Source organism: Tenrec ecaudatus, chromosome 6 (genome assembly GCF_050624435.1).
Source record: "Tenrec ecaudatus isolate mTenEca1 chromosome 6, mTenEca1.hap1, whole genome shotgun sequence".
NCBI lineage: Eukaryota > Metazoa > Chordata > Mammalia > Afrosoricida > Tenrecidae > Tenrec > Tenrec ecaudatus.
Window position 1 is genome coordinate 21,125,494 of NC_134535.1, and position 12,553 is coordinate 21,138,046.

Genomic DNA, 12,553 nt, shown 5'->3' on the forward strand with positions numbered 1-12,553 from the left:
GACCTGGCGCCCCGATTGGCCGCTGGAGCCTGCCAGCTGGAGGGGGCGGGTCTCCGGGCCGGGTCCCCGCCCTCGCGGAGGCTGGGAGCAGGGAGCTGGGCCCCTGGAGCCCCGAGGCTGCGGACGGTGTCCAGGCGCAGGGTCCGGCCGCGGGCGCTCCTTGGAGGCATGCTGCGACGGGGCCACCAGGCGCTGCGGCGCTTCTCCACCGGCCGGGTGAGTCCGGCCCGGGCGGGCGCCCGGCTCTCTGCCCGCGCCGCTAGCCCGAGCCCGGGCGCGAGGGCCTGTCCACCGGGCGGGGATGGGCAGCGATGCCGAGATGGTTTCGAAGCGTAGGGAGCGTTTGGCCGAGGGAGACTGTGCAGCGAAGGCCCGGGAGGAGGGGCTCGCCCGCGACACCGTTGTCTCCCCCGAGGGAAAGGGCTGCGGGTGCGGAGCTTGAAGTCTGAGATCCGACTGGGATTGACCGCGGGTGGGGGACACTTGTCGAGGGCTCGGGGTCCGCTGCGTCCTTTCCCTTGCCTCGCCGTCGTGCCATCCCTGGTCTGAGATGGAGCCGCGGAAGGATGAGACCCTCTCCAGGCAGAGGGTCTCGGATCAGCAGGGTCGTCCTCGGGGTGGGGGTCGGGGTGGCTAAGGGGCATGAGCTCTCCCGCCCGCCGCCCCCGCCCCCCTACACCCCTAGGGCCCTTGCAGATGGCTGCTCTCCGCGCGGGTTTGGAATCTCCGCGTGGCCGAGCCGCGGGTCACAGGCTTTCTAGGATTCCACGACGCTGTCCAGAACGCCACGTTGGAACGTGGTTAGTCTGCAGCGCCAGAACCGGGCGCGCGCCCAGCTGCTGGGAATTGCATCAGCCCCTCCTGAAATGGGACAAGAGCAAACGCCTTCCAGTGGCTGTTCATTCGCACTTGGGGTGCTCGAGAGACGCCCCCTTGTATTCGTGGCACCCTCAAGCTGTTTAGGGGATTCCCCATCCCCTGTATGCCCGCTCTTTGATAGGGAAGTACACACTTGCTATAAAAGGATTTGCTTTACTATGGCTGCCCTCTTGGGGTCCCTTGCCAACGCCACAGAATCCAGATGTCAGAAAGCTTGAAGGCCGAGAAAAGTTGTCAGAACAACTGGCCCAACGTCGCATAAATGGCAAAGCTTCTCCATCCTCATAAACCCCAATGAGGAGAATACACCTTTCCCTGTACCAGCAGTTTCTATTACTTTGGGAGCCTTCTCCTTAAAAATTAATAGAGGGGAAAGACTTGCTCTTCTAAGGCATCTGCCTGCACCCCTTAGCTTTCTCTGCCACATGGCACTTGGGGTTCTGGGTTAGATGGCACAGAGAGCAAGAGGCGTGTCCTGGCTGATGTAGTGGCCTTTCTTGTAACCACAAGGAGCTAGCTCTATGTTGGACTACGAATGGCAAGTTCAGCAGTTCAGCCCCACTAGCTGGGAGATAAAGATGAGGCTGTCTGCTCCTGTAAACATTTACAGCCCTGGTGAACCTATGACACAGTTCTCCTCCACCCTACAGGGGTCACTATGAATCAAAATAGACTGGATGGCAGGGAGTCTGAGCTTTGACCCCATTTTCACCACATTGTCTTTTTCTGAGAGCTGAAGAGAGACTTTTGAAGGATAGAAGGTTTCGATCATAAGATTCACGTTACAATTTCCTCAGGAAGGCTTGGTGATGCAGTGGTGTCATGTTAGGCTGCAAACCACCAGGTCAGCCGTGTGAAACCACCAGCTGCTCCAGGGGAGAGAGAGGAGGCTTTCTATGCCTCTAAAGTAGTGGCTCTCAACCTGTGGGTCTCGACCCATTTCAGGGTCGAATGACCCTTTCACAGAGGTCGCCCGATTCATAATAGTAGCAAAATGACAGTGATGAAGTAGCAGCGAAAATAATTTTATGGTTTGGGGGCCCACCACACGAGGAACTATATGAGAGGAGGTTGAGAACCACTGTGTAAAAAGAGTTACAGTCTCAGAAACTCAGGGGGCAGTACTACCCCGTCCTGTAGGGTCAATAGGAGTCAGCATGGACTCGATGGCAGTGAGTCTGGTTTTATCTCAGGGGTCAGGGGCTGAGTCTCACTGGACCAGGGGTACAGGTGGGATAGCAGCAGCAGGTATCGCTGGAAGAAGGCCGAATCTTCAGTGACCAAGTGGAGACACCGGATGACATGTGAAGGATCGGGGAGACTCATCAGTTGGACTGCATTCTCTACAAGCTATTCCAAATCAAACAGGTACATGACTGGTGGGGAGGAACCCAGGTGATGCAGAGCCTAAAGTGCTGGGGTACTAATCAAAAGGTCAGAAGTTTGTATCCGTTTGGCGAGAGAAAGATGTAGCAGAAATCTTCAACCCCAAGATTTACAGCTTTGGGAGCTCTTGATCAATTAATTAAACTCTGTTCTGAAGGATTGCTGAGTTGGAATAAAATCAGCAGTGGGTTTGGTTGGTCTGAGGATTGATATGGCTGATGGGACTGTAAAATGGTACAGCCGTTCTGAACAATTAGGCGACAGCTTCTTATAAATGTATACACTACCACGTGGTTGTTAAGTGCCCTCGAGTCGGCTCCACCTGCAGCGACCCTGTGTACAATTGAGCTAAACACAGCTTGGTCATGCACCACCCTCACAATTGTTGTCTTTGAACCCACTGTTACAGGCATTATGTCAGTCGCTCTCCTCTGAGGGTCTTCGTCCTTCCCACTGACCCTTGACCAACCATGATCTCTCCTCATCGCATCTCCAAAATATAAGAGAGTGCTACCTTGGCTTCTATGGAGCATCGTGGTGTGCTTCTTTCGAGATAAATCTCTCAGTTCTTCTGGAAGTGTATGTTCTTCATCAACACCATTATCTCAACAGCATTCGTTCTTCTTCAATTTTACTTCTTCGTTGTTTAAGTTTCCGTGCAGATGAGGTGAGTGAAAAGGCCACGGCTCGGGTCAGGCCCACCTTAGTTCTCAAAGTGCCATCCTTGCTCTTCAATACTTCTAAGATGTCTTGGGCTGCAGATCTGCCCGGTGCAGCGCCTTGTTTGGTTCCATGAACATTGATTGTGGATCTAAGCAAGATGAAATCCCTGACAACTTCCGTCTTTACTTCGCATGACGTTGACTAATCCATTTGTAAGGATTTTTTGTTTTCTTTATATTGAGTTTCAATTCCTATTGAAGGCTGCCATCTTTTATTTTCATCAGCAAGTACTTCAAGTTCTTGCTTTCAGCAAGCAAAGCCTCTGCGCATTGCAGGTTATGAACAAGCCATCCTCCAGTATTGATGCCATGCTCTTCTGATAGTACAGCTTCTTGGATTCTTTGCTCAGCTATCGAATTAATGCGTATGGGGAAAGGATACAACCCTGACGCACCCCTTTTTAACCACACAATTTGCCCTTGTTCTCTTCCAACAACTATCCCTTGGCCCATATTCAGGATCCACATGAGCACAATTAAGTGCTCTGGAATTCCCATTTGTTGTTGTTGTTCTGTTCTGCTTTTTTCTTATTTTTTAAAGCCATTTTATTGGCACATAATTCACATACCATCTGGTCTTCTGTCACAAGGACTCAATGCATGAAGTCTACTCTTGAGATAGTCTCTAAATTCAGGTGGGGTGTATTAACTTTTTGAGCTTCCATTGACTTGTTTGGATTGTCTTCAGCTTCAACCTGAATTTGCATAGGAGCAAATGATGGTCTGTTGTTGAGACTGACAAGTCCCAAATTGATAGTTCAGTTTGCGGGATTCTCCTCACTTATGTGGTTTCAGGGTCGGACAAACCCAAATAAGCATCAGACGACAGGCTGTTATCTCACAAAGCTGATGAATCAGATTAGGTGGCAGCCTCTGGCTTACTTCAGATAGAGATGCAGATCCCGAGGAAGGAAGCAAACTTTACCAAAATGTTACCCTGGTCTCCCAGGTCTGGCAGGACCAGGGCTGTGTGTGTGTGTGTGTGTGTGTGTGTTACTAGGAACATTTAGAATGGTGACTGGTGTCTGGTTGGTGTTCATCAGGATAATTCAACACAAGAACTAGTCTTCTGTGCATCCTTAATCATGAGGGGCGAATCCCAAAGGTGGCCTTTTGCCCATGCCAACAGCAGTGATGGAGGTGTTTTTTTCAGCCTTATCACTTCTACAAGTCAACTTGAGAACAAGTTGGTTGTTACTGTGAATAATAGGTGAGCCAGATCTGGTCTCAGCCAATTCTGTGCCCCAGCCTCTTAACATGGATCCTAAGTAGAAAGTTGCAGGTAGCCTTCTAAAGGAAGACCTTAAAGCAGGACATTAGCTCTCCATTCAACACAAGCATCAAGGATGGCAGCTGGTTTTACGATCTTAAAAGCATTCCTGTAGATTGGATGCAGGCCACATTCCCAAAGAAACTAAGAGTGGTGACTTGAGTCACACCCTCTTGTAAGGTAAGGAGTCAAGATACATCCCACTCATCCAGCCTCATTAATGTAACAGACAATTCTCTCCACAATGAGACCCTAACCACAGGCAAGGAGGCCAGGGTTTACAATTAATCTAAACGTGGAAGACGGTGGCTACAAGGACCATATCAAATCATTCACTGCCCCGCAGTTGGTAAAGCAGAATGATTGAAGAAATCTCCCAGAACCTAGCAAAATCTGAGCCGACGTTTTCATTCATAACACTTCCTGACAGAGTTGATTTTTCTATCATTTGTCTTCAAGAAGCGGCCTGAGAAATACCGAATGACTTCAGCTTAGTGATATGTCCAGAATCTGCTTAACGAGAGGAACAATCTGCTGCTCTACAGCAATAACACCCTCTGCCAGTTAGTTAGGAGTGTCCACCTCCACTCCCCTGCCCAATCACTGCTTCTTCATTCCTCCCCAGGGCCAGGGCAAGTTCAGTCCTCGTATGCAGGCTCTGCCTCGTCTTGCCAATCTGGCAGGTAGCTCCGGGCTCATAACCCAGTTCCAAAATTTTGGAAGACCTTATAATCGAGTTCAAAAGGTTGGAGCTTTCTCCTTGGAACCACATACCTGCTTACAGCTCTGTCCGAGCAACCGGCTCCCGACTCCTTTTCTCGTTGCCTCTTCATTTTAGTGTCTAGTTCATTTTCAGAGCCTCCAATCTCAACCTCACACCCTATTTAATTGTCTGTTATTTACTGGGCACTGTGTCTAAGTCCCAAAGAACGAATACTCTTAATTTAGCATTTCGTAGTGCTTAATATGTGCTCGGCATGGTTTTAAATGCTTTCTATGTGTATACAGTTAATCTTCACAACACCATGAACTCCACGTAATCGGGGATAGGCAAACCAGACCCCCTGCCATGAAGTCAATTCTGACACTTAGCGACCGTCTGTAGGGTTCCCGACGAGAGCAGACAACCTCATCTTTCTCTCTTGGACAAGCCTGTGGTTAGCAGCCCACACCTAACCCACAGCACCACCAAGGTTCCGGGACAGGTCCCTTCATCTCTCTGGGGTATCATTCGTCACTACTTCGGTGTGACACACACTGTGTTCACGCATTCATTTCTTTGTATATGTTGCTCCGCGTGCCTGAAACTTCCTCTGTGACGCTGGTAACCCCTTCCGTTCGCCAGGGCCACTCCCAAGATGAATTCTCATCTCCTATCCAGTCACAGAAGTTTTTTCTTAGAAAATCTTCTCCTTTCTGGGCTCGCTCTGACTCTTTTCCATTACTAGCCCTGGGCTGCCCACTTGTCTTTACTTGTGTGTTGTGGGATTTACAATGAACTTTATTCAAAGAATTTGGCCTTTGTTCCACGAAGAGATAACATCTGATACCCTGAGATTTCTCCAGCCTTTGGAATCTCTGCTCTTCATGAAGAGGTTTGAGACCGTGTCTACCTGACAGGTTATACTATCAAGGTGGTGCTCAGGTAGGTAACGCAAGAAGAGTGCTGGGCAGAAAGAACTACCATGTGATATCGCCGGGGCTTGGACTCATCCATGTGGCAGTCATTCCATCAATCATGTCTACTCAACAAAATTCTCATACAGAGCCTGGACACTGAACCTTAGTGAACTTCCTAGCTGGTAATTGAGCGGGTGGGGGTGGGGTGGGAACGGTAGCTGATCATTTGGGACACGGCCAGGTCCTCTTGGAAATCCTCCCAGAGCTCATCTTTCATCCTTATTCATGTGTGTCGCTTTTGCTATCAAACAGCTCATCCTAGCTGTACCACTTCCTGGGTTCTTTGAGTTAGTCTAGGAAACCATCAGGCGTGTGTGTGTGTGTGTGTGTGTGTGTGTGTGTGTGTGTGTGTGTGTGTGTGTGAATGGGAATCCCTGAAATTGTAGCCAGCAGGTCAAAGTCAGAAGTGATGTTGTCACGGAGACCCTCAGCCTGATGCCTGGCACCCTGGCTCTGGTGGTGAAAGTTGGAGGAAGGAGTTCCGCGTTTGTAGTTGATGTCAGAGAGACCTAGTCTGTGGAATCCTCCACGTGACTTGAACAGAGGGAAGAAGCAGACAGTCATTTCAATCCGTGCAGAGGGGGCATTTGATGAAACCGAACCCCCTTCTGTGGTTAAGGCACTCAGCAAAGTGGGCCCCGAAGGAAATCCCTCAGTATGACAAAGGGCATCGAAGCAGAACCCACAGCCACGCTCATCCTCCGTAGTGGAAACAGTGTTTTCTCCCGTGGATCAGGTCTAAGACAAGGGAATCCTCTTCTCACCTCAGCTATTCAGCCATGTACTGGAAGTCATAGCCAGAGTAATTGGACAAGAAAAAGAAAGTTATCCAAATCAGCCAGGAAGAAACAAAATCATGTCTGTTTTGAAGTGACATGATCCTGTATATAGAAAACTCAACGAAGTCAAGCAAGCAAGCAAGCAGAAAGCAATGTTACTCTTCTTTTTTTAAAACATTTTATTAGGGGCTCATACAACTCTTATCACAATCCATACATATACAGACATCAATTGTATAAAGCACATCTGTACATTCTTTGCCCTCATCATTTTCAAAGCATTTGCTCTCCACTTAAGCCCTTTGCATCAGGTCCTCTTTTTTCCCCCTCCCTCCCCGCAATGTTACTATTCTTTAGGGTTAGGGAGCATTACAGGGCACGGCATTGACTATAACACTGTGGTAACTTCAAGAAGAGCAAGCATGCATTGCAAGGTACATTCCTTATCATAAAAGACACAATACCAAAATTGACTTTACCTTCCTGGTTACCGTAACAAGACCAAACACACCGTTCAGATTGCACCATCAAAGAGAACAGTTTTGAGTCAGACTGACCAATATATTGAAGAATAGTCAAAGCTAATGGTAGTGTCCAGAACCTGGGAACATGGGAGTACATGCTAAAATTAATCCCCAGCAGAGACTTTCCCGTCAGGGGAGGGAGAACGGGCAGGTCACCTAGCTGTCAACTCTGAGATGGGAAGGAGGAACGGGCAAGTTACTGAGCAGCGTACAAAAATGGAGTTTCTTTTGCTAGTCTGTCTCACGACTGTTCCTCCCTCGCAACTCTCCATCTATGCTGGGCTGGCTAATCTGTTGGGGGTGGCCACAACAAACTCACACAAAGCTCACAAGGAAGAGGGTTCTTTAGGGAAGTTCATAGGATGAGCAGACAGGACGGAGACAGCCACTGGTCCACAGCCAAGACTCTCCAGCCCTCAGCCTCTCAGCCACGTGGTCCCTTGGCCCTTGCCTCCAGGGGCCAGGAAGCCAGTCTGCCCCTCGACCTCACAATCTCAATCCTAGTCTCAGGCCAGATGAGAAGGTACCCCAGGGTCTCAGTGCCGCTCCTAGGAGTCTCCATGCTATCTTCTCTGCTGCTTCTGTCTCAACGGCCTCTACTACTTCAGACAGAAGTCTTGGCCTGCTCTTCAAGGTGCTGGGGCTTTCTCTGTGTCCCACACAACTCTGATACACCAGCTTTGATGAGGTGCGGTTGTCGTTCAGCACATCAAAGAAAATGAAGGTTTTCCTTGTGACCTTAAGTCACAAACCAAACCAAATCCCTCACTGCCATAGAGTCAATGCAAGCTAGTAGTGACCCTATAGGACAGGGTAGAACTGCCTCTGCGTCTTTCTATTTTTTAAATCATTTTATTAGGGGCTCATACAACTCCTACCACAATCCATACATACATCGCCTCTGTGTCTTTCAAGACTATAATTAGTCTTACAGGAATCGAAAGCCCTATATTTCCCCCCAAAGAGCAAGCTGGTGGTTTTGAACTGCTGACCTTGCTGAACTACCTCGGGTAGTTAGCAACCCAATGAGTAACCTCTAAGCCACTAGGGCTCCTTGCCTTAAGGCAGTGGTTCTCAACCTATGGGTTGCGACCCCTTTTGGGGGGTCAAACAACCCTTTCACAGGGGTCTTCCAATTGACAACAGTAGCAAAATGACAGTGATGAAGTAGCAAGGGAAATCATTTTATGGTTGGGGTCACCACCACATGGGGGACTGTATGAAAGCGTCGCTGCATGAGGAAGGTGGAGAACCACTGCCCTTAAGGTATACCCACTGGTAAAATAGAGTCGAAAGATGCCCCCGAGGAAAGAAAGGATGTTCACACCCTCTACTAAGGTCAGAATTTAGCTTGATCCTGTAACTGAGAACCCCTCCAAAATGGGGTCAGAACCACAGGCACAGAGGCCAGAATTGAAGGAAACTATGGCTGAGAAGGACCCTATCAATTGATGATATCTTCAGGATTGTTGTCATGATGGAAAACCACTCCTCTGTGCAATGTTCCTGGCCTTTTCCTCACTAACACAGTTTTCGATTTCTTAAAACTTCTTCCGAATGAGCCCTCTGTCCTTGAGATGATCTATCATGCTTCCTCCCCTGGCGTCCCCGGAGACAGCGCCGTCACTGTCTGAGCTGCCCTCTGTGCCTTATACGTGTCCCAGCTGATCCCTTTGGAAGCGACTGTTTCGACAGGATCTCTTTTTAAAAGCACCCCCCTCTCCACTCCGCCCCCCCCCCACCACCACCACAAGGACTCTAGGAGCCCTACTGGCTCTAACCAGGAGCTGGCCTTCTGAAACCACAGCTGCTCCTCGGGGGAGAGATGAGGCTGCCTGCTCCCGTGTGACGGTCTTGAACCCCCACAAAGGCAGTTCTTTCTTGTCCTCTAAGGTGACCACCAGTCAGAATGGACTCAATGGCAGTGAGTGAGAATGAGTCTAGGCCGGGTTCCATGAAGGAGAATTCAGCATCAGGATGGGAGTAAGGCTCGTTAATAACCCGAGATACGCAGGTGACACACCCCTGCTTACTAAAAGCGTGGAGGACTTGAGGCACTTGCTGATGAAGAGCAAAGACATCAGACTTTGGTCTAGATTGAAACCATGGCAAACGCACAGAAATCCTCACACCTGGACCAATAGACAACATCATGACAAATGGATGTGCTTAGACCACAGCCAGTCTGTTCTTGGGGAAGCCACAGTCTAGAATCCCATGATGCATTGCACTGCAAAATCTGCTGCACGAGGACTCTTTAAAGTGTTACCAGCAAAAGTGTCATTTTGAGGACTAATCTGTGCCTGTCCCAAGCCATGGTGCTTTCATTCGCCTCGTATGCAGGTGAAATCTGCATTAGGAAAGCCAGAGAATTGATATATTTGAATTATTGACCAGGAATATTGAACAATATGCTGATGACCATCCTGGCTTTGTGTGAGTAGAACCGTGCTCCCATAGGGTTTCAATGCCCGGGCTTTCAGAACTGGATCACCAGGCTTTCTTCCGAGGTGCCTCTGGGTGAACTTGAAGCACCAACATTTTAGTTAGCAGCTGAGTGCATTAGCCCATCCTCACTACCCAGATGCCCCACACAGTCACCACGGATGCAGTCCTGAGCAGGAGCTCGGTATTCTCAGCATGATTATTTGCCTAGGTGTTCCTTGTGGCCTAACAGTTCACGTTTATTGAACATTGATCAGGGCCACACACCTGAGCAGTGCATTTCCAATGTCTCCCATTGTATCGCATCAGAGCCTTGTGAGGTAGGTACTGTTATTGCTCTGATTTTAATGGATGAGAAATGTCAGCTCCAGGTGTGACAGCTGGCATTACAGAATAGCAATAGTTGTTAGCACTGACTTCAGCTCTCAGGCTTGCCACTTCCTCCCTCTGGGGCTCCAGCTGCATGCTCGGGGCTCTGAGTCGTGGCTTCTTCTTCTTCTGTAAGAATGGAAGAGTGCCTGACGAGAGACTCCCAGGACCTCAGGAAGGTCAAAACCAAGCAAGTTACCTTACTTCCACAGAGTGGATGCCAACTCACAGGACAGGGTAGAACTGCCCCTTTGCGTTTCTGAGACTGTGCCTACGGGAGTAGGCGTCCCTGTCTTGCTTGCATGGAGCCAGCTGGTGGTTTTGAACCAGCTCATAATCACTCTGCCACCAGGGCTCCTGGTTCAGCAAGGTCAGATGTGCAAGATCTAGCATGGACTCCTTAGAATGTTTACCAATCTTCCCACCTGTTCGTGACCCAAGTCCCCCAGTGTGGGCAGGCACACGCTCTTCCTAGAGCAGAGCCTCAGACTTTAGGGTTCCCCAGAAATCACTGAGGAGCTTGTTAATTTGCAGGTCCACTGGCCTGGGGTTCTGACTCAGGAAACCTGTGACGGGAGCCAGGAGTCCCCATTTATAGCAAGGCCTCCAGCTCATTCGGCCCTCCCAAGGGCAAGCAGTCTCCAAACCACACTGGGAGACCTAAGACAGGGGTGACAGCCTGGCACCAACCCCCCTGCTCAATGTAAACAGCTCAATTGATGGAGAAATCGATCTGTACAAAGCAACACCTCATGGGTTCCAGCTCACAATTGGATTATACTCACCTAAACTCGTCCTATCGACAATACCTGAAATTCTATGCCACTGAATAAATTGCTGATGCTATCAATGCAACTGCCTTATCCCCCAGGGGGGTGGTTAGCAATGTGTTTTGTTTTGTTTGGGGGTGGTTATTTGTTTTATTGTTTTTGTCATAATATGGCCACTAAAGTGAACCAGGGTTGTTAGTAATCCATAGACAAGCAGATGGATTCTGGGTCCCCGTGTAAGTCTAGCCACAATACACAGTTAGTTCTTATAGCATGACCCTGCTTGATGTTCACCTCCACAAAGAGATCACTGAAGGTTGTGCGGCAGCAAAGTGCGGTGAGGAAAGCAGGTGGTGCCCGGCTATCAATTGGAATCGTGTCAGGGGTCTTAAAGGCTTGTATTTAAAAAAAGCAGAGAGGCATCAACTAAATGCACAAGGAAGAAGAACACCAGACTGCATGATTCAAAGACAAATTTTTAAAAGTCCAAATATGATGAGGGGAAAAATATCCGCACTTACATTGTGGACACCCAATTTGTGGAAGGCCGTGGAGGGCAGTGGGAGTGAAAAATCCACCTGAAGAGTTTCCAGTCGGATTAAGCCTCCGGCAGATCACCTGTGGCCACAGGCAAGGCCTGGAACAGCTTTCCTGTCAGACAGAGAGCGTTGTAACTTGATTACGGTGGATCGAACCACATTGAAGATGGTACCCGGTCAGCCTCCTCTTGAACCTACCTGAATTTGCTCTGGGCTTAAATATTTCTTACTTGTTGCATGACAGAAATTTTTTCTATGGCTTTTAAAATATTGTTGGTGGCCTTTCCTTTCTTCGTCTTTATTTTTATCTTTGTATTATTATTTCTTTCTGTTTCCGTTTGTGTTTGTTTTTCTGTTATTATTTCTGTTAAGTTTCCCAGTTTATGAAGTACAAAAGAGTGGATGCATAGAGGCAATGACTGATACAATCATTTATCTGGGACGGGGCAGGGGGAGAGTGACGGGAGTTGGGGAGCAAACAATGAATGTGGGAGGGGAAGGGAACACTTGAACTGATTGTGATAATGTATATGCAACTCTTTTTCAAAATGACGTAACTATGGAAGCGTATGATATGTGAATTTTATATCAAGGAAACTACTAAAAAATAAAGAAACCAAAGTTGCCAAATAGTTACCATGGTGAAGGAGGAAGAGGTTTTGCTTGGGGGCATTGAGTTAATGTTAACAGTGGTGGAATCGTTTGGATTAAGATCTCAGCAGTGGCCGCACAGCACAAGTACACTCGATGGCACTCCATCAGACATGTAGCAGTTGCTGACCTGGAGAATGTTTTGTTGTGTTTATTTTTCCCACAATTTAAAAAGAAGGATCATTTCACTAATAACAATGAGCATAAGAAAGAAGACAACGTTCTAACGTTGAATGTGGTCATGATTGTACAACTCTTCGAGAAAAGATTGCCTAATTGAATTGTATGGTCTGCGGATGAAGTGCCAATAAACTGTTAAAAAAAAGACAGGGGTAATAATAACTCAGTCCAGCTTTGGGGAATTCGGCTAAGTCACAATGCACATGTTTACAATCAAACAAGCAGAAAACTCCTCGGTGTGAGAAGCAGCTTTAGCATTGAGCTCAGACAGTATTTCACTGAATGACGTGCTCCCAAAGACACTGCCCCTGGTTTCCTCACAAAAGACGCCTTTCTAGGGAGTTTCACATCAAGAACTG

At 48.4% G+C, this 12,553-nt stretch overlaps 1 protein-coding gene across 2 annotated transcripts in view; it reads left to right on the forward strand.

Moving 5' to 3' along the window:
• The first annotated feature begins 70 nt into the window (after positions 1-70).
• ALDH1L2 (aldehyde dehydrogenase 1 family member L2) overlaps positions 71-12,553 on the forward strand; it is a 73,986-nt gene continuing 61,503 nt past the window's right edge. For both annotated transcript variants that reach the window (XM_075551053.1, XM_075551052.1), the window contains exon 1: positions 71-216. In XM_075551053.1, the coding sequence (XP_075407168.1) occupies positions 169-216 (48 nt within the window). In that variant the 5' untranslated portion in view covers positions 71-168. The remainder of the gene's footprint in view (positions 217-12,553) is intronic.